The sequence below is a fragment of the Thamnophis elegans genome, chromosome 2, assembly GCF_009769535.1.
Source record: "Thamnophis elegans isolate rThaEle1 chromosome 2, rThaEle1.pri, whole genome shotgun sequence".
Classification (NCBI taxonomy): Eukaryota; Metazoa; Chordata; class Lepidosauria; order Squamata; family Colubridae; genus Thamnophis; species Thamnophis elegans.
Window position 1 is genome coordinate 144,039,072 of NC_045542.1, and position 25,424 is coordinate 144,064,495.

General features: G+C 42.9%; 1 protein-coding gene across 2 annotated transcripts in view; it reads left to right on the forward strand.

The window, feature by feature from the left end:
• Nucleotides 1-25,424, forward strand: part of KLHDC8B (kelch domain containing 8B) — a 68,622-nt gene that overhangs the window by 23,670 nt on the left and 19,528 nt on the right. Inside the window, exon 2 of one of the 2 annotated variants that reach the window (XM_032211809.1) lies at nt 7,500-8,348. In XM_032211809.1, the coding sequence (XP_032067700.1) occupies nt 7,973-8,348 (376 nt within the window). In that variant the 5' untranslated portion in view covers nt 7,500-7,972. The remainder of the gene's footprint in view (nt 1-7,499; nt 8,349-25,424) is intronic. The other variant, XM_032211808.1, reaches the window with a different exon arrangement.

The following is a 25,424-nucleotide window of genomic DNA, read 5'->3' on the forward strand; positions in this document are numbered from 1 at the left end:
CGGTTTACAGAGTCAGCATATCGCCCCCACAGTCTGGGTCCTCATTTCACCCACCTCGGAAGAATGGAAGGCTGAGTTAACCTTGAGCCGGTGAGATTAGAACCGCTGAACTGCAGATAACAGTCAGCTGTAGTGGCCTTCAGTACTGCACCCTAACCACTGCGCCACCTCAGCTCTAAGATAGCAATAGCAATAGCAATAGCAATTAGACTTATATACCGCTTCATAGGGCTTTCAGCCCTCTCTAAGCGGTTTACAGAGTCAGCATATTGCCCCCAACAATCCGGGTCCTCATTTTACCCACCTCGGAAGGATGGAAGGCTGAGTCAACCCTGAGCCGGTAAGATTTGAACAGCCGAACTGCTGAACTGCAGTCAGCTGAAGTAGCCTGCAGTGCTGCATTTAACCACTGCGCCACCTCAGCTCTTTGACAGATGACAGATGACAACCCTACACAAAAACACAGCTTTTAGGAACATTCCGCTTTCAATCGTATTGATTTCTTCTGCCTTCCAAGAGCCAGTCACAATACTTTATTATGTTTATTCTTTTTAAATGATTTTTCTTTACCTTTATGAAATATTAGTAATATCCTTTAATTATATTCTCCAGGGGTTTATAGGAAGAACGAGGAATTAAAATGTCAAGTTTTAAATAAAGGGTGAGTAACTAGAGGAAGTAGATGAAATTGTGTCATTTGATAGAATAGGACAAGGGAGAAATTTTAGTGGGCTAATGTGGATAGAAGGGATGTGGGTGGACTGCAGCCTTTCATGAGCAACAAATGTTTTGCCAAAAGAAGTAAAAACGGCTGCGAATAAGAGTCCGCTTCTTTCCATTATACAGAGAATTGAGTATGAAACATAAAATGGAGGTGGGGGATGCGATAAATAGAAAGCATATGGCGAAAAACAAGAATTGATCATGAAATATAGGTGATGAATGAACGTGGGTTGAATACTTAAGTGACGGGTATGAAAGCAGTAGATTGAAGTATGGATAGGGCGGAAAAGTCAGATAGGATTGTGTTGTGACTCAGCAGAAGTTTGCTGTGAGTTGAGTCGGGATGCAGGATTAACAATGCAGCTGGGGCTCGTTAGTGTCATCTTCTGGAGATAAAAGGACGGATGGTGCTACGCCCTGGTGGCAGAAGTCAACGTTCGTCGTTCATTCATGGTTCATTGTTCATCGGTCGTCGTTTGTTTGTGAGAGACACTTGGAGAAATGATTTGCTTTCTTTCTGTACACCTGGTTTGGCCGTAAGAGATCTTTGTTTTTGCATTCTGTTATCTTATTGCCAGAGACTTTATTTATGTTCATTTTGGGCTCGCATCCAGTCTGAGCCAAGGACTGATAAAGTTATTTCCTTTTAAGTCGGTTTGCCTGTCGTCTTTGAATGAGCGAAGAAGGGGGGTCAGAACAGGATTGTATAGCAATTACATAAAGCAGGGGTGGGGAACGATGGCCCTCTTATGACGTGTGGACTTCAACTCCCAGAATTCCTGAGCCAGTTGAAGTCCACACGTCATAAGAGGACCATTGTTCCCCACCCCTGACATAAAGGAAAAATCGATGGATTGAGAGTTAGGCAACAAAAACAAGGAACTTGGCTGGATGGAATTAATGAAATCCTCAAAAAGAATGTGGTGAGAAGCTTAAAAGAACAATAATACCAAGGTATGAAAAACTGGATTGACAAGCTAGAGGCAAGGATGGCTTGCAAAAATGGAAAAATACTGGAGGTTGGAGAGGTTTAAGGTGGTATTTCTCAACCTCAGCAGCTTTAAGATGTGTGGACTCCAACTCCTTGAACTCCCCAATCCACAGAACTTAAAATTGCCGAGTTTGAGAAACGCTGATATAGGGAATAGTATTGCTGTAAAGTAGTGGGCTTCTTCTTCTCTCCTGCACTTCTTGACATATAGTCATCGTAGAGCCTGCACATTACAGTCAGTGGTGGGATTTAAATAAATTAATAACCAGTTTTCTGCCCTAATGACAAACTAGGTAGGTGGGGCTCGGTGGTCATGTGACTGGGTGGGTGTGGCCAACTCAATGTCACTCAGGTAGAAGGGTGCTTTGCTATAGCTGTTACAATGTAATTAAGGGTTAACCGGAGAGGCAGTTTCTGTAAGCAGGGCAATAAAGATTAGGCTAGAAACAACACCAGAATGTTTCCTTCCTGCTTTCCTTACAGGATTAGCCCTGTAAAGTGGGAAAAAACAAAAGGAGATTTCTTTCAACAACCGGTTCTCCGAACTGCTTAGAAAGTTAACAACCGGTTCTCTCAGATAGGTGCGAACTGGCTGAATCTCACCACTGATTGCAGTCGTAAGTCTGTATTAACGATAAAAGTTCAGTCAAATGATTGATCCAATATTGTAACCTTTTATGGCAGTTGTTAAGCAAATCAGTGTGGTTATTAAGCATTCCCTCAGTCACTGAGAGAGCCAATGATTTGGTATGGGTGCAGTTTTGCCAAAAAACAGAAATAAGTACCGGTTTTCAGCAAAACGGTTGCAAAATGCAGTTGTGTGACTGCAGAATGGTGCAAATGGTTGTAACTATTTCTGATTGCCAAGCCCCATAAATTCTGTTACATTACTGCAGAGGGAGCCATTGGAATTTCATATCTGGGCCATAAGTCTCTCTTTCCAGGTTAATAGTAGGTTTGAACAGTCACCAAGCAACTGCCGTAAGTCAAGGACTACTTGAATTTTATTTACCTTATGAATTCTCCTTGTCTATGCTTTGCATAAGCCTGTTTACCCTAAATGAGAAAAAAAACATGATTAAGTAAATATGTTTGAAAGCCACTACAGCCTAAAAGCAGTCCATATAATTCCAATTGTAACAGAATAACAGAGTTGGAAGGGACCTTGGAGGTCTTCTAGTCCAACCCTCTGCTCAAGCAGGAGACCCTCAACCATTCTGGACAAATGGCTCTCCAATCCCTTCTTAGAAACCTCCAGTGATGGAGCATCCACAACTTCTGAAGACCAGCCAGTCAACTGGTTGTTTTCACTGTCATGAAATTACTCCTTAGTTCAATGATCTTTACACTTTAATGATCTTCCACCAGTTACTTCTTGTCCTGTCCTCCAGTGCTTAGGAGAATAGGTTGACCCTCTCTTCTTTGTGGCAGTGTCAGACCTGGAAGCCATCTTTTCCATTAGGCCTTCAGGCCTGCCACATTTTCTACTGTGGGGAAAAAAGAAGGGGGGATTATATGGGATTGTATGGGAGATATATATACTTGTCAGAGAGTCAAGGACACCTTGCCCGGCAGTTTGCCCATTTTTGGAAGGTACCTGATTGGACCATGTGATGGACATGTGGGTGCTAGGCAGGAACTTGAACTTTTACTTGGGTGGAGAAAACCTGGAAGCTTTCAGATTCGGGTTTTCCCATATGTGCCGAAATGACATCTCTAATAAAATGGAACTTTGAGGGAACTTAAGCCTTGGAGTCTTCTTGCATTGGGGGTGTTACTTGGAATCCTGAAAGGCAGCTCTTTAGAAACTGGAACATTACTATCATGTCACCCTGTTGTGACTCAGCAGAAGTTTGTTGTGAGTTGAGTCGGGATGCAAGATTAACAATGCAGCTGGGGCTCATTAGTGGTGTCTTCTGGTGATAAAAGAACGGATGGTGCCACGCCCTGGTTGCAGGAGTCAACATTCATCATTCATCGGTCATGGTTTGTTTGTGAGAGACACTTGGAGAAGTGATTTGCTTTCTGTAACCCTGATTCAAGGAGACACTTGGAGAAGTGAATTGCTTTGTAAGAGTTTTGTTTTGCATTCTGTTATCTTCTTGTCAGAGACTTTATTTATGTTTATTTTTGGGCTCGCAGCCAGTCTGAGCCGAGGACTGATAAAGTTCTTTCCTTTTAAGTTTGTCTGCCTGTCGTCTGTTAACGAGAGAAGAAGGGGCGACAGAACACACCCCTAGTCCTTCTTTTCATTAAACGAGACATACTCAGTTCCTGCAATTGTTCTTCATAGGTTTTGGCCTCGGGTCGCCTAATCATGTGTTAAATATTTCTGTCTTCAGCCAAAAAGGGAAATCTTGTAAAGCTGATTGCAAATTACTTTGGAAAGAATTACACTCTCTCCCCTGCCCCTCCCTCTGAGAAGACACTCTTTGATAGCCACATTCTTCATTTCAAGTAACCAGCGAGAGTCTTTTCAAGAGACCCTCAACTGAAGATATTAAAGGGTAGATAGGCGTGTGAGAGAGTGATTCACACATGTATCAAACCATCCTGCTTTTAAATTGCATCTAAGACATCTTTTCAGCATTACTTCATCGGGATCGTTGCTTTTCATCCTCTTTCAGAAGCAATTTCAGACTTTTCAGAAGGACGATATGTCCATTCTCAATGTGGCTTGATGAAAAGTATATTAGAGGTGACTATAAGGCTGTGAAAGGCATTGATTCTCACTGTATAGTTATTTATGAGTTGTCGGGAGGTGAGACTTTTTCTTTCTTCCCCTTAATTCTGTGGCTAAAGACGTGTTCTTGTGACAAGACCGGTAGACGTGAAGGTCAAGGAAAGAGAAAGACCTCAACTATTGCCCATGGTCAATTGTCTCCTGTCTGATTTCTGAGTTTTTAAGGTATTCTTGGGACAGGTGCCACTTTCATGAATGTAATTATTTCACAGTTGAGATTATTATCAAAAAGAGAAAAGTCAATTGAAACACAGTTAGCAATTTACTGTCACATTTCTGAATTGGAGCTACAGCAGATATAATAAAACAGGCGTGTGTAATGTTGACAACTTTAAGTCTTAAAAGTTACCAGAATTCCCTAGCAAGCCATGCTGGCTGGAGAATTCTGGGAGTTGAAATCTACAAGTCTTAAATTTGCCAAAATAGGACACCCCCATAATAAAGGAAAATGAGCAGGGATCTCTGCCTTCCCTTTTTTTTTTTTTTTTTAGGAAATTTTCCCATCTTTTGTGACCTACTTCACTATTCTAATTTTTCAGGAAATTGCTTTGAAGTTATGTAAATGGAAGTAGTTACCTTTCACATTTACTTAAGTTTGTTTTTCTTCCAATACTTGTTCTCCTTCCATCAAAATATGAATGTACTCCTCAGCCGTGATATGGTTACATGTTTGACAAGGACTTTCTTAAGACTGGCTGATGTTGACATGAGAACATTGTGGGTGCTTTTCCCCGGGGTAGCAAGATACTCTTGCTTCTATAACTAAGTGCACCAGTTTGGTCTAGACTCTAGTGTAGGGGTGTCAAACTCAAGGCCTGTGGATGCTTAGCTCTGGCTTGTGCCCCCGCCCCTGGAAACAGCAAAAGACTGGCCCGCAGTGCCTCTGCCAGAGAAAATGGAGCTCGGGGGGGGGGGGGCAGCCCTCCCAAGCTCTGTATTTTTGCTGGCAGAGGGTTGCAGGAGGTTGTCGCAGCTGAAAACGGAACTTAGGAGGGCCATAGGCAGTCCTCCCAAGATCCATTTTTGCTTGCAGAGGGTTGCAGGAGGATGTTGCAGCTGGAAACGGACCTTAGGAGGCCCGTGAGCAGCCCTCCCGAGCTCTGTTTTTGCTGGCAGAAGGTTGTAGGAGATTGTTGCAGCTGGGCCGCAGGCAGTCCTCCCGAGCTCTGTTTTTGCTGACAGAGGGTTGCAGGAGGTTGTCGCAGCTGAAAACGGAGTGCAGGAGCTTGTTTTCTCTGTCAGAGTGCTCGGGCCACCACAGACACCCCCGATACGAGTGACATCAAGCTGGCCATACCCATCCTGGCCATGCCCACTCTGCCCCATACCCCAGGTTAAGTGCAATCCTGATGTGGCTCTCAATGAAATCGAATTTGACACCCCTGGTTCTAGTAGTTAAGGCACCAGGCTAGAAAGCAAGAGACCACGAGTTCAAGTTCTGCCTTAGGCATGAAAGCCAGTTCGATGATCTTGATCCAGTCACTCACTCTCAGTTTAATGCGCCTCTTAGTGTTGTTGTTGTGGATAAAATAGGAGGAGGAAGGAGGAGGAGTTGTGTGATTGTCGCATTGTAAAAACAATAAAGGCAGGATATAAATAAATAAAACGATTAAATCACTGGGACCTTGACTAGTAATAATGAAAGGGCTCTCTATCTACCCTAAAGGAAGAAGAAAATGTACATTAAATAATTCAGAATAACTCTTTGATCCTGATTCTGCATTCACAAACAAATTAGAATGCTCACATTTCAGATAGCTTTATCGTAATCTGTGAGACAGATTGAGTGAAGAGTGATTGGCCTAAATTTTAGAAACATCCTGGCTGTGGAATTCTGGGAGTTGAAGTCCATCACCTTAAAGTTCTCAAGAATGAGAAATACTATCCTAGAGTTACCCAGTGAGTCCCTGACTGAGTGGTGATCACCCTGGATTTTCTTGGTCCAAGTTCTGGCCCTCATTTTAAACCATTCCCGAATGATATGGCTTTTAAAAGAAGACTCCTGCAGGACAACCCATTCTTGGGAGAGTTACTAATTTTTCCCTCAGGAGAAGATCGCCTGGGAGATCAAATGGAGCCCATGGATGTGTGAAAGTACTGTTATGAAATCCACACTGAAAGCCACTCCACTGAAGGTTTTTATACTTGCTTCATATAATTATTGCCAAAGTGTGAAGGATAGATGGAAGCTTGAAGGGTTTAATTTGGGAGATAGCTTTTAATCCAGTGTCAGTGATTTTCACTACGATCAAATTTATCGAACTGGCTTCCTTGACAGCAGCCATTGTATATTTTCATTCATTCTCTCTCTCTCCTCCCCTCTGTCTGTTTGTCTCCCTTCCCCTCTCCCTGTCTCTGTTTTTCCCCCCTCCCTCTCCCTCTCTCTCTGTCTCTCCTTCTCTCTCTCCCTCTCCCTCTCCCGCTCTTCCTCCCTGTTTCTCTCTGTTGCTCTCCCCCCCTCTCTCCCTCTCTGTCTCTCCCTCTCTCTGTCTCTCTCTCCCTTTCTTCCTCACTGTTTCTCTCTGTCCCTCTCTCCCTCTCTGTCTCTCCCTCTCTCTTTGTCTCTCTCTCCCTCCCTGTCTTCCTCCCTGTTTCTCTCTCTCCCTCTCTCTCTGTCTCTCTATCTCTTCCTCTCTCTCTTGCTCTCTTCCTCCCTGTTTCTCTGTCTCTCTTCCCCCTCTCTCTGTCTCTCCCTCTCTCTGTCTCTCTCTCCCTCTCCTCCTCCCTGTTTCTCCCCCCCCTCTCCCTCTCTCTCTCAAAATCCCTGTCTCCCTCTTCCTCTCTCCCTCCGTTTCTCTCTGTCTCTCCCTCTCCCTCCCTTCCTTCCTGTTTCTCTCTGTCTCTCTCTCCCCTCTCCCTCCCTGTCTCTCCCTCTCTCTCTATCTCCCTCTCTTCCTCCCTGTTTCTCTCTGTCTCCGCCCTTCCTCTTTGCCTCTTCCTCTCTTCCTCCCTGTTTCTCTCTGTCTCTCTCCCTCTCTCTTTCTCTGTCTCTCCCTCTCACTCACTCCTTCTCTGTCTCTCCCTCTCCCCCCCTCTCTGAAGCAGAACTCAGCATCAGTACAGAGAGACTGAGGTACAGACTTTATCCAGAAGAGCCTGCTCAATGTGTCCTGGTTTCTGAGACTGGCTGACCACTTATGCTTAGGGGCTGACCTCCAGCGTTATCAATCACCTTCGGTGTTTGGACTACCCATTTCTTCAAGTTATTCCTAGCCATTCTGGAGAGGAATTGTTCCTTCTCCTGTGGAGACCCCAACGCTTGGTCATCACGGCAGTCTTTGCCTGCTTCCTTGGGGCACCCTGGCCTCTCCCGGCAGTCAGATCTTCCTCCCAACCTCCTCAGTCATTGTGGATGTGGAGTTCCAAAGGTGGAGGAAATAAGTCCTTCGACTTGCTTCAGGTGAATCTTTCCCGGTTTTGGGGGCCCAATGCAGAGGGCTGCCATGTTGAGGCACCAACTTGTTGCAGGGACAATCGCCGTGTCTGTCTCCTGAGATGCCAGGCCCTTGGGGAAAATGGAAGCAGCCAACACCAAGTCATTCTTCTGGGAGACCTTCCCACCCATGCCTACCTGTCGGGTTTACTGCAGCCCAACCTATCAGGATGGACACCTCTTTGTGGTGGGCGGGTGCAGCCAGCAAGGCCAGCCATTGGACACCCTGGAAATGTTGGACGTGGTTTCCCACAAGTGGATGGCATTACCTTCTATGCCCACCCCACGGGCAGGGGCAGCGGCCGTGATGCTGGGCAAAGAAGTGTTGGTGATTGGTGGGGTTGACTCCACACAGAGACCCCTGGCCTCCGTCGAAGTCTACCACACGGATGAAGGCAGGTGGGAGAAAAAAACAGACCTGGCTCAGCCTTCAATGGGCATCTCAGCCCTTGAGAAAGGTAGGTGGCCAAATTACTCCATTTGGGGGGGGGGGTTATGTTAGGAATATAATCTAACGGTTGGGTTGGCAATATATAAATCATATAGCAATGCTGTACCTGTTTCTTTAAATCAAACTGTAAAATGTGATTGGTTGCTGTTTTCCTCAATCGGCCATAAGAGGGAACCAGAATGACTGTTAGCTCTCTGTATGTTAGATGTTGGGCTGATCTGATCTGAGTGTTTTGGAAGCTGGCTGTTAGAAAGTGCCGTCAGCTATTGTAAGTTTTGCAACTGCTAGCAAACTTTGAGTACCGAACTGATTATATGATACTGGACTATGTTATTTGGATTATCCCTTAACTGAAAGACGTTGATGACTGACAGTGTTAACTGTGTATGACTTAGACTGTTTGATGGACTCTGATACCTCTATTTCCACGAAAGCAAAAGCCTATTTAAACTGCAGTGTCTCTGTATGCTGGTTTATGTGTTCTCCAACACAACTCTCACAACGCTTCTCTGAACGCACTCGCTCTCTCAACGGGAAGCTAACTTAACAGCTTTTGTTCTGACCTAGGCTTCTGGAGAAAGCATAAATCACAATCTTAGCCCCCCAAACCCTCTTTTATTTATACAACTGTGAATTATGGTCATTCACAGCGCATAATGATTCACAAACAGTCTGTGAAGATTCTGACAGATGTCTGCTCGAGTTGCCACAATTTTTCAGGGTAATGTTGGTAAGCACCCACCTTTATCTCCCTTGAAACGCTGCTAGAGACCTAATTGCCAATTAGTTTCGCAAGGCCAAACGTAGCACAGAGTCAAACAGAATTTCTTAGAGCTTGAACCGACCAGATGAACTCATTGCTTCCTGCAAAGGGTCACGTCCAGGTACTCCTCTTTTATGTCTTATGGGAGGGGCCAATCATCTCCAAGCCTTATTCCCAAGTCACCCCTTTTTTCTTAATTGTTCTTGCCTTCTGGCAACTGCACATGCGCACCCTGGGAACAGGCTCACACTGTTCTTCTGCCTCACTGATGTCAGACTCCAGAGGTAGCACATAACTACCAGATGGCCTTGGCCCCCTCTCTGCCTCCAATGCAGATCACTTGTCTGAGCCTTCCCCAGACTCCAGGATTGGCCCATGTTCCTCCCCAACCTCCTCACTCTCTGACTCTGCTGCCAGTTGTACAGGCTGCCAGCAGACCATAACAGGTTGATAATGCGCTAGAGAAGGGACAGTACAAGTTGTCCTCGACTTACGACCACAACTGAGCCCAAAATATGTGTTGTTCAGGGAGACATTTGTTAAGTGGGTTTTGCCTCATTTTATGACATTTCTTGCCACAGTTGTTAAATGAATCACTGCTGTTGATAAGTTAGTAGTCCCGACTGTTAAGTGAACCTGGCTTCCCCATTGACTTTGCTTGTCACACAAAAGGTGAATCCGTGACCTTGGAACACAGCAACACTCACATAGCATCAACCGGTTGCCAAGCATCTGAATTTTGATCACCTGATCATGGGGATGCTACAAAGGCATAAGGGTGAAAAATGGTCCTAAGTCAGTTTTTTCAATGCCGTTGTAACTGTGAACGGTCATTAAATGAACTGTTGGTAAGTGGAAAACCACCTGTACTTGTCTCAACTGGAACTCCAGACGCTGGGGAAACCGGTTGGTTGTTGAAGTTACCGCTAAGCATATCCCCTTGTGGATATCCCATTCTGTGCCACGTTGGCAATTTTCCTGCCTGTTGAATGCCCACTTTTCCTGGGCTGATTTTGCTGTTCATCATTTCTGCTGCAAAACAAGTACCATCCTCTCCCCCACCTCCCCGCCCCTGCTGATAATCTTGTTATTATATAGTGCTGGAGCTGATTTAGTTGCATGAAGAGTCAGATGTAGGAGAATATAGGTAGTCCTCAAGTTATGACCACACTGGAACCCAAACAGAGATGGTATTCAGCAGTTCCGACCAGTTTTGGAGAACCGGCAGCAGAAATTTTGAGTAGTTCAGAGAACCGGTAAATACCACCTCTGACTGGCCCCGTCCCCATCTATTCTCTGTCTCCTGAATCCCAACTGATCAGGAGGGAATGGAGATTTTGCAGTATCCTTCCCCTGCCATACCCACCAATCCACGTCCGCAGAACTGCTAGTAAAAATTTTTGAATCCTATCACTGAATCCAAAGTTTATGTTGCTAAGTGAAACATTTGTTAAATGATTTTGCCCCATCTTGCTGAATCATTGCACTTAACTCGTGTTGTTAAATGAATCTGGCTTCCCCATTAGCTTTGCTTGTAAGAAGGTTGCGAAAGCGGGTCATATGACCCCAGGACCCTGCAACCGTCATAAATATGAGTCAGTTGCCATGCGTCTGTATTTTGATCGTGTGACCATGGGGAGGCTGCAATGGTCATGTGTGAAAAACAGTCATAAGTCACTTTTTCCAGTGCTGTTGTAACTTTGAATGGTCACTAAATGAACTGTTGTAAGTCGAGGACTACCTGTATATGCTAATTTGGGGGTAGGTGGGTACAGTCTTTTGTGAATCGATGGGTGCCCAAGGGTTTTCTGGAAAGTGTCATGACAAGGAGGCTAGGAAGAAATGGGCACAGTAAAAGAGCGTGTGAAAAAAATGTGAAAGAAAAAAAAACTTCTCAAACTGTCGTTTTAAAAGGATTTTTTCCCCTCCTTTTTCATTGCTTCCCACCTTATCTGAACCTTTGTAATTTTTCATTCAAATTGAGTGATAATGGAAAAGTAAGCTGTGGGGCGTAGCATTAAAAGAAGTTTGAGGGGAGGGGATGCACACAGCTTATGTGCTGGTTAAACCCATGGAATATAGCACAATTTTCCCCCAGGTTGTTGGACACAGTTGGCTTTTGAAGGTTTGTTGTGACTTGGGGAGCACCCCCCAAAAATAACAGGTAGGGCCAAGATATTTTCTTTCAGTCATGTTTACAGTTATTTAAAATCAAACTTTAAATTATCCTTTGCCGTGTATTTGATAGTTTTTCCTTCCTGCCAACTAAACAATTAAACAAGAAAAACGAAATGCACAGGTATGGTTATAGGTGGTACCTTGCTCAATAGTAGTAACTATGAGAGGGATCTTGGAGTCCTAGTGGACAAGCATTTAAATATGAGCCAGCAGTGTGCAGCAGCTGCCAAAAAAGCCAACACAGTTCTAGGCTGCATAAACAGAGGGATAGAATCAAGATCACATGAAGTGTTAATATCACTTTATAATGCCTTGGTAAGGCTACACTTGGAATACTGCATTCAATTTTGGTTGCCACGATGTAGAAAAGATGTGGAGACTCTAGAAAGAGTGCAGAGAAGAGCAACAAAGATGATTAGGGGACCGGAGACTAAAATATATGAAAAACGGTTGCAGGAACTGGGTAGATCTAGTTTAATGAAAAGGAGGACTAGGGGAGACATGATAGCAGTGTTCCGATATCTCAGGGGAGATAGAAGAGATAGAAAGAAGAGGGAGTCAAACTATTCTCCAAGGCACCTGAGGGCAGGACAAGAGGCAATGGGTGGAAACTAATCAAGGAGAGAAGCAACTTAGAACTGAGGAGAAATTTCCTGACAGTTAGAACAATTAATCAGTGGAACAACTTGCCTCTAGAAGTTGTGAATGCCCCAACACTGGAAGTCTTTAAGAAGATGTTGGATGGCCATCTGTCTGAAACGGTATAAGGTTTCCTGCCTAGGCACGGGGTTGGACTAGAAGACCTCCAAGATCCCTTCCAACTCTGCTATTGTATTGTAATTAACAACTGAATGAAACTTTGAGGGGCTGCTCATACAGAGGGTGGGGGTGTCACAGAGCTAAAAGTCTGCACACAAATATTATACAAGTAGTCCTTAACTTACAACCACGTTTTGGGATGAATATTCCATGGTAAGATATTGAGGTCATAAATTGAGTCGGACCCAATTTTTGTGGTGGCCATTGAACTTCTGCAATGGGCCGTTTTTGCCCGAAATCACCAAGTGCCTGAATTGCAACCATGATACAATGGTTGTAAGTTATGAGTACAGGTTGCATGTCACTTTTTCTGGTGCTGTTGTAACTTTGAACTGTCGTTGAATGAATGGCCATAAGTCGAGGACCCCCTATATAGCAGGTATCTTAACTAGGTACTCTTAACATGGTAAGAGTGCCTTTCTAGATAAAGTTAGGCAGGCACAAAGGAATGTCCTGTTCAGCTCAAATAAATCTTGTAGGGATTTTTTAACTTTGTAATGGAAAATGTGCAATGTTCCCTTATGTGTGTAAAAGCTGTGGTGGCGCAGTGCTTAGAGTGCAGTATTGTAGGCTAACTGCCCACTGTCGAAAGTTCGATCCGGATTTGGCAGTTCAAATCTGGCAGTTCGATTCTCACCAGGTTGACTCAGCCTTCCATCCTTCTGAGGTGAGTAAAATGAGGACCCAGATGGTTGGGGGCAATAGGCTGACTCTGTAAACTGCTTAGAGAGGGCTGCAAAGTGGCATATAAGTCTAAGTGCTATTGCTATGTGTGTGTTTTAAGTACCAGCTGTCTCAAAAGGAAAAGGGGGGTGAGAAAAACCAATAAAATAAACTTGTACAGGTAGTCCTCAACTTACGACCACAATTGAACCCCTAATCTCTGTTGTTAAATGAGTTTTGCCCCATTTTACTATCTTCCTTGCCACAGTTGTTCAGTGAGTCACTGCAGTTGTTAAGTTAGTATCCCGGTTGTTAAGTGAATCTGGCTTCCCTATTGACTTTGCTTGTCAGAAGGTCGCAAAGGGAGGTCACATAACCCCTGAACCAGAGGTGGTATTCAGCAGGTTCTAACCAGTTCTGGAGAACCGGTAGTGGAAATTTTGAGTATTTGGAGAACTGGCAAATACCACCTCTGGCTGGCCCCGCCCCCATCTATTCCCTGCCTCCTGAGTCCCAACTGATTGGGAGGAAATGGGGATTTTGTAGTATCCTTCCCCTGCCATGCCCACCAAGCCACGCCCACCAAGCCACGTCCACAGAACCAGTAGTAAAAAAATTTGAATCTCACCACTGCCCTGAACGTTGCAATGGTCATAAATACAAGTCATTTGCCAAGCATCTGAATTTTGATCACATGACCATGGGGATGATGCAATGGTCGTAAGCATGAAAAACTGCCATAAGTTACTTTTTAAAGTGCCCCTGTAACTTCAAACGGTCACTAAACAAAGTTTTGTAAGTCAAGGACTACCTAATAATAGCAACTACGATTCTCAGCCATAGTGTGTGCGAGATGCCAGCATAGCATCTCTTTTACATGGTGTAACATTCTGTAGGAAGTTACTCACCCCTCTCCTAGGAAAATGAGATATTTTAGGAAATTTTAAAAGGGCAGAATATTTTCCCTAAAAGGGAGGCAGAAACTCAGCCCCTACACACCTTTGTCAATAGGCCATTAAGGCCTGAGCCAGCCTATTCTACATAGCAAAGATCTTCCTCCTTCAGGCAGAGCCATAATAGGAATTGCCCAAACCCTCTTCATGACATCATTGCCCAGCAAGGTTCAACCAAGCTTGGGACTCAGGACAGCCTACAGAGTTGCCCCCATGGGAGTCTGGAAACCAATCAGAATACAAGCTCAAGTTCAAAAGCCCAGAGAGGGCATAAAACCAGGGCACTCTCAGCATCCCTTCCCTTCCCCCCCCCCCCCAGGACCTCAAATCATGTGGTCCTGTCCATCATCAACAAACCTTCTTTCCAAGCAACTTCCATGAATCCAGTGTCTTTTCCCCCACTTGGAACTGAACCCAGAAGGACATTTCTTCCAACAATTCATTGCCTTCAAGCTGGAAAAAAAGAAAGGAAGAAAAAAAAAGCTTTAAAAACCCAATTTCTGTCTTTTCGCATTTGTCATTATAAATAAGCAATGCAAAGGTGCATTTGGCAACCACTGAACTGATTTGCAACAAAGAGGCCTTTTCAGGAGACATTGTACCACTGTTTCCTCCACCACTTTGTTTTTAGTTTAAAGCAGCCATAGGAGGCTCCCAGTTTGGTTGCAGGAGTGGGATGGGAAGGCTGTGTCATCGTTCCCTCAGAAATGTTGTTCGCCTCACACGAGAATCCGGATTTCCTTTCGCAATCAGACACAGCTTTGGGAAGGGTGATTTTTTTTGGGGGGGGGGGGGGAGAAGGGTGATGCATGGCACCCAGAGAGAAGATTTAATTCCTCTGCTCTCAGCACTGTTGCTGTGATAAAATATGGAGCCCTCTGGAGCTGCAGAAAGTGAAAAACTGCAAAAATAAGATGTGATTATAGATGATCCCTCAAATGTGTCACGTGACTTATAAGTGGCCCTCTGTAATATGCACTTAGCTCATCTTGCTTTCTGCAGAAGAGCGCATTATTTGTAAAAAAGAGAGAGAGAGAGACAGACAGACAGAGACAGACAGAGAGAGAGATATTTGGGATTTTAAAGACTTCCCTGTTTCCCATTTATGAATTCTGAACAGGTAATCCTCAGCTTACGATCACAATTGAGCCCAAAATTTCTCTTGTAAAATGAGACATTTGTTAAGTGGATTTTGCCCCGTTTTAAGCCCTTTCTTGCTCCAATTGTTAAGTGAATCGCTGCAGTCATTAAGTTAGTGACACGGTTGTTAAGTGAATCTGGCTTTCCCATTGGCTTTGCTTGTCATAAGGTCGCAAAAGGGGATCACATGACCCCAGGATGCTGCAACTTGGGTCATAAATATGAGTCGGTTGCTAAGTGTCTGCATTTTTATCACAAGACCTCAGGGACGCTTCAGGTCGTAAGTGTGAAAAACAGTCCTAAGTCACTTTTTTCAAAGCCATTGTAACTTTGAACATTCATTAAATCAACTGTTGTAAATTGAGGACTACCTGTATTTTACTCTATGTTTTCTCAGAAATTGGCTACGATCCTTTAGGTCCACATTTTTTTTCCAATTTTCCATTTCATTCCTTTCCTTCTCTTTTTCCTGTTAAGTTTCAGATCATTTGGAGACAATCTTAAATGTGATGTTTATAAAGATGATAATTTGATCAGGAAGAATTTAAGTTATCAGCCTTTCCAGTAGAATGTATTCATGTAATGCAATCAAATATATCCATTTAATTTAATACATTCAAACAATGTTTAGTGCAATTTCATGCATTCAGCAAAGATGATCAGATATAACATTTTCAAGTTTGTTTCAAAACATATTGCATTCAAACGGGATCTATAATTAATTCCATCAAACTAGTCAATTTAGGCTTGGTTTTAAAAAAGTAAACACTTTATTTTGCCTCAGTAAATATTAATGCAAATATATTTCTTCCAACTAGCTAATATTCTAAAAAATTAAATGTATTAGCCATGAACATTTCTGCAGTATGTATAGCGTAGAAACAAAATGTTTACAACCTTATTTAATTGCATTATTTGAGAACCTTGAGCTGGGTATTAAACAATGGTTGTGCTTTTCTCGTGCCTAATAAGCCAGGTAAAATAGAAATTTCCTGTATTATCATAATATGGCTATGTCTTTTTTGATATTACTTTTCATTGGATCAATTTTCCAGCACATTTGATACCATAATAGACATTTTCAAATTCTGCTTTGTTTTCCAACATATTGCCACTGCTTGTTGGAATATGTACCTAATAAGAAAACTATCAATTCTTTACATTTCAATGTATTTTCGATTATCAAATCAAAACAAAAACTTAGTAAGGCCAACGAAGGATCCATTGTAATTAAATTAGTTGTGATTTGGTTCAAACTGGGTTTTGTCCTATTTTAATAAAAACTGCACCCCCAAAAGTGAACAGCTTTATAGGACTACTACCTATGATAATACGAACCTATTTCTTTTTATTTTCTCTAACATACTGAGTTTAATGTTAGGCTTGAAAGACCAAGTCCACACATGATGGTCTAATTAAAGTGATTTATTGCTAAACAACTTATACACAGGAATATTGTCAATTAACAGATTAGCACCTGCTTGGAATTAGAAAAAGGTCCACAAAATTCAAGTGGAGTTGGGTTTAGTCCATTTATGACTATATAGGTATTCCAGGCTGAACCCTCTTTTAACCGTGACCCGTCAAAACCACGGTAGAATAAAGCGCGCCCGACCAAAGCGCGTACGTGACATCATCATCAGCGTGAAGAAAATAATTAAAAATAAATTAAATTAAAATTAAAATTAAATTAAAGCAAGCCGATTCACATAAAGGTAAGGGTTAGGTTTAGGGTTAGGGTTAGGGTTAGGTTAAGGGTTAGGGTTAGGTTTAGGGTTACGTTAAGCGTTAGGGTTAGGTTTAGGGTTAGGGTTAGGGTTAGGTTAAGGGTTAGCGTTAGGTTTAGCGTTAGGTTAAGGGTTAGGTTTAGGGTTAGGGTTAGGTTAAGGGTTAGGGTTAGGTTTAGGTTTAGGGTTAGGTTTGGGGGGGTTAGGGTAAGGTTTTCGCTTTAATTTTAAATTTACCGCTCACAGCGCGATGTTTTCGTCGCGCTGTGATGACGTCACGTACGCGCTTTCATCGAGCGCGCTTTATTCTACCGCGGTTTTGTGGTGGAACCCTTTTAACTCCATCAGCAGGTTCTGCCATTCCTTCTTCTACCCTATTTCCCTGAAAATAAGACCTCCCCGGATAATAAGCCCAATCAGGCTTTTGAGCGCATGCGCTAAAATAAGGCCTCCCCAAAAATATTGCAACACAGCAGCAGCCATGAGGTGACCACACTCACCACCTCCTGTACCTCAAAAATAATAAGACCTCCATGAAAATAAGGCCAAGCGCTTATTTCGAGGGTCAAAATAAAATAAAACCTTGTCTTATTTTCGGGGAAACACAATTCACTTATGATAGAATTTATTCAATATGAAATACCAGCTATAAAACTCACTGAGTTTTCCCTAATTTCGGGCAAAATTGTTTTCAGTGTTTTTCTACGTCAGTTGGATAGCAATCAGATTGAACGTGTAGGGGGCTTTCTCATCTAATATATTATTTTTAACCCACTCAGAAAGTTTGCCTTCTAACAGAATGTTGCAATTTTTTTGGAAATTCTCGCCCATTCCCTATTAGCTGATGAATTTAGCTTAATCTCAGATTTAATGTTGTGTCTGTTAGTATTATAACTGCTGGAACTGTAGAATTTCTTCATGAATGAACGAAAGTTCTTAAAATTATTTTGAAGAAAGCCTCCAGTCCTGGAAGGACATGGGTTTTTAATAGGAAAAAAGCAGGGAGATGGACTAGAAGACCTCCAAGGTCCCTTCCAATTCTGTTAATTGTTAAGAGGTTTTTCAGGTTCCTCTCTGCATTCCAAAGAGCTAGAAATATTTGTATGACTCTAAATGAAGTGTAAAGTTTATAATTAGAATCTCCTTTTAATTATCACAAGTACCCAACAATATGTTATTGTACAAGTGGGAAAATGTACCAAAATAAGGATTTGTGGACCAATAGCATTTCTTTGTCGCTTGCTTTGGGCAATGTTATCTGGCAGAAGTAGCCATTTCCATCCTTTTTTCCACTTTGTTGTGCAAGGATCAAAATAGTCTGAAGTGGTCTTAACTGAATGCCTTTATTCTTCCATCTACAGCCGTGCCAGCTGAGCCGTGTGCCAATGATGTGCACACTACGTGTGACATTAAAAACAACAAAAACATGCCATCTTTTAAAAAGCTTAAACCAGCCTTCTCTGATCTGGTACCCCGAGAAGTAGAATTTTTGAGAGTTCTAATGGAGAGCAGTAGGTTTCAAAAACTGATTTGAGTCCTTCAAGAACAGGGAAAAGAATAACCAATTAACTTTTACAATCAGAGGCAAGCCAATAATGAATAAATAATGAGGAATCAGTATGTAGCATTTAGGATGGTGGACTATGGTGGAAGAGACCAGCTTTCAAATTTCTACTAGCCGGGACACTTATTTGATGATTCCGGATCAGTCACTGGAAGGTTAACAGAATTGGAAGAGAGCTCAGAGATCTTCTAGTCCAGTGATAGTGAACCTTTTTAGCACCGTGCCCAAACCAGAACGATGTGTATGTGCGTGTATGTGTACCAGGGGTGTGTTCCTGCCAGTTCTAACCTCTTCTATAGAAGAGGTTCCACAAATCTACAGTGCCGTTTAGAAACGGTTCCAGCTCCCTCTCCCCGCCCGTCCGCACATCACCAAGATGAAGAGCGAGAGGAGGAATTCTGGGAGTTGACAGCTTTAAGACTTGCACACTTTAATGTTCCTGAGCCAACATGACTGGAGGAGGAATTCTGGGAGTTGAAGTCCACAAGTCTTAAAGCTGTCAAGTTTGAACACCCCTGGGGTTTTTTTTTCTAAAGGGATAGAGGTGCAAGGGTCTTGTAACTCGACAGCTTTAAGACTTGCACACCAATATCAGAGTTTCTAAGCCAACATTTTGGTTGCTAAGCAAGAGCGTTGTTAAGTGAGTTTCACCACATTTTACAAGTTGGCCATGCCCACCTAGTCACATGGCTGGCAAGCCACTCCCAGCCAGTCACATGGCTGGCAAGCCACTCCCACAAAACAGGCCACACCTACAGAAGAGGTTCTAAAAAATCTTGAAACCCATCACTGGTGAGCACACGCTGGAGTGCCAGAAACCGGAAGACCAGCTGGTCAGCGTGCACATGCCTGGTTTTTGGCTGTTTTGGGGCCATTTTCAGGCCGCTCTTGGAGGGGCGCCTTTCTGGCGCTGCGACACCTATGAAGATCAGCTGGCCATCATGCACATGCCTAGTTTTGGGCTGTTTTTAGTCGGTTTTTCAGGCCATTTTCAAGCCGTTTTTAGGCTGTTTTCTGGTGCTCCGGCAGCCATGAAGACCAGCTGACTGGCATGCATGTGAGCGCTGGAAACCAGAAGAGCAGCTGGCGATGGCACGCATGCCCACAGAGAGGGCTCTGCGTATCACCTATGGTACGGGTGCCATAGGTCGCCACCACGGTTCTAGTCAAACCCCCTGCTCAGGGAGGAAACTATATGCCATTCTTGACAAAAGGTTATTCAAATCTCTTCTTTAAAGTCTTCAGTAATGGAGGATCCACAACTTCCGAAGGCAAGCAGTTCCACTGGTTCATTGGTCTAACTGTCAGAACATTTCTCCTTTTTTCTAGGTTGGTTCTCCTTGATTAGTTTCCATCCATTGCTTCTTGTTCTGCTTTCAATGCTTCAAAGGATAGATTGAGCCCAGTGGTGGGATTCAATATTTTTTACTACCAGTTCTGTGGGCGTGGCTTGGTGGGCATGGCAGAGGAAGGATACTACAAAATCACTATTTCCTCCTGATCAGCTGGGACTTGGGAGGCAGAGAATAGATGGAGGCAGGGCCAGTCAGAGGTGGTATTTATCGGTTCTCCAAACTACTCAAAATTTTCCACTACCGGTTCTCCAGAACTGGTCAGAACCTGCTGAATACCACCTCTGTTCGACTCCCTCTTCCTTGTGGCAGCCCTTTAGATACTGGAAGACTGTTAATCATGTCACCCCTAGTCCTTCTTTTCATTAAACTAGACATACCCAATCCTGCAACCGTTCTTCATGTTTTAGCTTCTGGTCTCCTAATCATCTTCATTGCTCTTCTCTGCACTCTTTCTAAAGTCTCAACATCTTTTTTATATTGTGGAGACCAAAACTGGATGCAGCATTCCAAGTGTGGCCTTACCAAGGCATTATAAAATGGTAGTAACACTTCATGTGATATTGATTCTATCCCTCTGTTTATGCAGCCTAGGACTAACAGAGTTGGAAGGGACCTTGGGAGGTCATCTAATCCAACCCCCCTGCTTGAGTAGGGGATCCTATAATATTTCAGACAAACAGCTATCCAGACTCTTCTTGAAAGACTGCATTGGGTGTTGTTGTTTTTTGGCAGCTGTAAGTTAATTTAATTTATTTATTTAGTTTGTCAAACATGTACAAGATAACATGTATAAGTGTAAACATGGGCATGAACAAAGGAAATGAGTAGAAATAAATGGGGACAGTAGGAAAGGGACAGTAGGCACGTTTATGTACGCCCCCTTTACGGACCTCTTAGGAATGGGATGAGGTCCATGGTAGACAGTTTAAGGTTGACGCTGTGTGGGTTAGAGGATGTAACAACGGAGTCAGGTAGAGCATTCCAGGCATTGACCACTCTGTTGCTGAAATCATATTTTCTGCAATCAAGTTTGGAGCGATTTACCTTGCGTTTGTATCTATTGTTTATTGAGGTTGAAGCTGAAGTAGTCGTTGACAAGTAGGACGTTGTAACTGACAATTGTGTGTACTAAGCTTATGTCGGACTGTAGGCGGCGTAGTTCCAGGTTGTCCAAGTCCAAAATTTCAAGCCTAGTGGCGCAAGGGATTCTGTTGTGAGCAGAGGAGTGGTGTACTTTTCTCGTGAAACACTTCTGAGCCTGCTCAATTGTACTAATGTCCGATAAACAGTGTGGATTCCAGGCAGACGAGCTGTGTTCAAGAATTGGTCTGGCAAAGGTTTTGTATACCCTAGTTAGCAGTAATAATGTTGTAGGAGGTTAAAAGCCAGATATACTGCTTTAGGATATATGGATGAGTCAGATAAGAGTAATTACAAAAAAATATATATATCAGGAAATTATGGTTTGGTAGTCACTGAGTATTTAGTGGAGGTGGGATTCTTCCACCTCTAAAATCATTCAGTGCCTTTTGTTTTTCTCAGCACAAGTTCACAGTCCCTTCTTTGAAGCCTGTTGATGAAGAATGAGAGATGAGAAGTAGCAGCTGCATTTCCTCTCAGAGGCCTCAAAAGGGTGGCACTGATATTACGTCCCCTCCCCACAGTCTTCCTCTTTAGTAGATTTGAAGAGGGGAGATGAAAAGAGCTGTGTTGTGCTTTGGAGGCTCTCTGGAAATTCAATTATCACTAGAGGGCAGCAAAGAGATACGGAGCCCCAAAATGGCAGCCTTGATTTAAGTCCACACATCTGGCTGGGTGTCACGGTTAGAAGACAGAACTCTCTGCTTCTGCTTCCATCCAGTTCCAGACTTTAAGAAATATGGGAGTAGACTGATCTTTAACCCAAACAAGCTTTCTCAGACATGGTGTTCTCCTGGTTTGTAGAAGTTTAATGTCCATTGGCTTAAGACAACATAGTATAGTGTTCTGACCCCCCTTCTCTGTCCAGGAATGAAAGCCAAAAACAAATGTAAATAAGAATACTTTTACTCAGTCCAGACTCTCGTTGGCTGCAAGCCCAAAATAAATAAAGAGATAAGCACTCTGGCAGCAAACCTAGGCAGCAAATGCAAAACAAACTCTGGCAGCAATCCAACTTGCCAAGTTGATTTCTCTAAATCGTGAACGTTGACTCTTGCAAACAGGGCGTGGCACAAACAGTCTCTTTTATAATCAGGAGAGGATCTTAATCCGCATCAGCTAAGCGCAATCATCTCCTACAATTACGCAGTTGTTCCTTCTGCAGAGTAGCTCTTCGACGGCGTGCATCCTGAAACAACTCACAAGTGTTTTCCTGAAGAATCCCTCTGATCCAAGGCTCCACCGCCACCTGGTGGCCAACCAGTCTCTCCTCGCCCTGCTCGGAGTCGGCACCCTGTCCAGGGTCCTCCACCTCCTCCAGGGCCGACTCATACGACTCCTCACTGTCGGAGTCTGGCGGCAGCTCCAACGGCTCCTGCCAGGCCACAACAGTATAGTATAGTATAGTATAGTATAGTATAGTATAGTATAGTATAGTATAGTATAGTATAGTATAGTATAGTATAGTATAGTATAGTATAGTATAGCCTTTATTGTCATTGTACATCATGCATACAATGAAATTGGTTGTAGCCTCACTGTTACAATCCATGACAAAAAATACAAACAACATAAATAGTATAAAGAATAATCCCTATGCAAGTAATTAGGAAAAAGAAAGAAAAAGAAAAACTAATCATAAATTTCCGCATGTCCGTGGAGTCATTGTGGTTGTGTTTAAGAGTCTGACAGCCCAAGGATAGAAACTATTTTTAAACCTATTTGTTCAGCTGGCTATGCTTTGATGTCTTCTGCCCGATGGTAGAAGTGTGAAGAGACACTGACCAGGGTGTGAATCATCTCTGAGCATCTTCCTTACTCTGCTAATGCAGAGAGATCTGGCAATGTCATCCAGTGGGGTTAATGGTTTCTTGTGCCAAATTGATCACTCTCTGTAGTGCCTTCCTCCCCACAGCAGTTAAACCAGCGTACCGTACTATAATGCAGTATGTGAGGACATTTTCTATTGTGGACCGATAGAAAGAGGTCATCAGCCGTTGTTCCACCTGATTTTTTCCGCAGGACTCTAAGGAAATGAAGTCTCTGTTGGGCCTTTCCAATCACCAGGGACATATTGTTTTTCCACGTGAGATCTTGACTGATAAGCACTATTTAATAAGCATTATTAAATAAGAATTTAAAAGAAGAAACCCTCTCTATACAGCCTCCCTCGATATACAGTTGGGCAGGTTCCTCTCTGTGCTCATTATTATTATTAAATAAAAACATTATTTAAAAAATAATTATTCAAACATGATTCTCTTTATAGTAGAGGGGCACAATGGCCCAGTGGTTAAAGACACTGAGTTTGATAGCTGGAAAACTGACAGCCCAGCTTCAAGATCCAAACTCTGCACAATGGAATGAGCTACTATTACTTTCCTCAGCTCCTGCCCACCTAACAGTTCGAAAACATGCATATGTGAGTAGATAAAATAGGTACCACTTTGGCGGGAAGGTAACAGTATTCCTTGTGCCTTTGGCATATGACCCATGGAAATTGTCTTCGGACAGCTTTGGCTCCCTCAGCCAAGAAACAGAGATGGGCGTCGTGCTCTAGAGTTGGACACGGCTGATAGGGAGACCTTTATCTTTTTAGTAGAGAATGATGTGGATGATGGTACAATATTTCTATATAGCACTATCTTTGGAAAAGCTAGTCAAGCTGAATGGTCTCTCATATCACAGCTATTTTCCTCTTTTTGGTGCAGTTGTATTGTTAAGAGACACACAATGAGGTAGTTCAATAACCAGACTGTGGCTAAATCTGTTTACAACTATCACTGCAGAATGATTTTCAGCTGTTAGCTTTGTTCCAAGCTTGTTTTCCGTAAATAGTGTGGAAAAGGAAAAAAAGACACAACAAAGAGTCAATATGTTGAGATCCGGACCCTTACTACCCTCCCGGCCTTCCGCAAAGCCACCAAGTCCTGGCTGTTCCAGCAGGCTGGTGGGGGCTGAGAAGCACTTACCTCCACGGAAATTGTGAATGTTGGTTTTGTTTTTAATATGTTGTCTTTGTCTCGTTTTCTCCCTTTCCCTTGTCTTTTGTGAGCCGCCCGGAGTCCTCCAGGAGTGGGCGGCATACAAGACAAATAAATAAATAAATAAATAAATAAATAAATAAATAAATAAATAAATAAATATTCATCATGAAATCAGTTTTTGTTTCTTTGACAGGGGGAACTAAGTTTTCCTAAGTTGATTTTAGCCTATCTCTCAAAGCAACTTTGAATACGTTAATTCACAGCCTTTGCTTCCAATGGGCTTCCAGCTGCAATTCAAGATGCTGGTTATCACAAAAAACCCTACATTGATTGATTGATTGATTGATTGATTGATTGATTGATTGATTGTTGATTGATTCGTTTGTTTGTTCGTTCGTTCATTCATTCATTCATTCATTCAATTTCTATAACTTCCCATCTCAATTAATGACTCTGTGTGGCTTACAATTCAAAAATATACAATTAAAAATACTAAAAACATTTTAAAACAGTAAAAAAAATATAAGCATCAATGCAAGATACTTGGCCAGTTAGCAATACAGCCAGGAAACAGGGCTCTTAACACATTCAGTGTTAAGGAACATAGCCAATTGTTTAGGACCCTATGAAAGGCTGACAGGACTGGAGCTGTTCTGCTCTCCAAAGGGAGAATATTCTATAGAGCAGGGGTCACGGCAGAAAAATCTCATCTTCTGGTCCCTGCCAGCTGACACTCTTTGGCTGACAGAATCTGCAACATGCCCATCCTGCTCTATTGACATAAAAAACCAATATACTTGTAAAACCAACCGGCTGTTTCTGCTTAGTAATCAGGGTTGGCATCCTCTGGGTCTCTTCTACCTCAGGGTAGAAAATGTTTTCTCATGGGACCAAGGATCTGTGACTTCTGAATGGCTGCATCTGCCCCATAAAAAAGTATCCCCCCCCCCCAAAAAAAAACTGGAGAAGCCCTGATCCTCCTGTTGGTGTTATAGAGCTGGATGTTTATCCTGGCATTGGGACCAGGAGATTAGATCAGCCCCGTTGATGTATTTCTCTTATTGTTCTTTACATATTGATACTGGATTGTTCAGGTCCAATGCATATGATATGCTACTAGCTGACAACCCGGCGTTGTCTGAGTATTTATTTATAGGGGGGAAATGTCTGGACCAAACGTAATTTCTAATGTTGGATTTTTTCCCTTACCAAAGGGAGTCCCATTGTGGAGTACTGCGAAGCCATTACCATGGCATCTCCACTGTGCTGTACAGTAGAAACCATTTTACAGCAGTACAGTAGAAACCATTTTAAGGCACAACAGGCTGTATGTTTACAGAACACACACAGTATTTGTTTCCAAAGAGTAATCTGTGTCATCTGTGTACCAAGTTTGGTTGCAATTGCTCAAGGCGTTCCAGAGTTATGCTGGAACACACGCAAACACACGCGCACGCACACACAGAGTCATTATGTGTGTGTGTGTGTGTGTGTGTATTGATACCTAGTTTTCTTGGTTGCATAATTTTTTTAATTCTCTGTGCATCACCCTGGGAGGGTCACTGCTGTTGGGATGGGCAGAAATATTAAATCAATCAATCAATCAATCTTCCTGCCAAGTTGGTCCTCTCCCAAGATAAATAAATAAATAAATCTTCAATACAAACAAGCAAATAAGTAAGTAAACAAATCTTCCTGCCAAGCCAGTTCTCTGCATCTGATTTGTGTCAGTCCTAGTTGGTCAGAATCATTAATTTTCTTCACCCCATTCAATAATTTTTTTAATATTACACC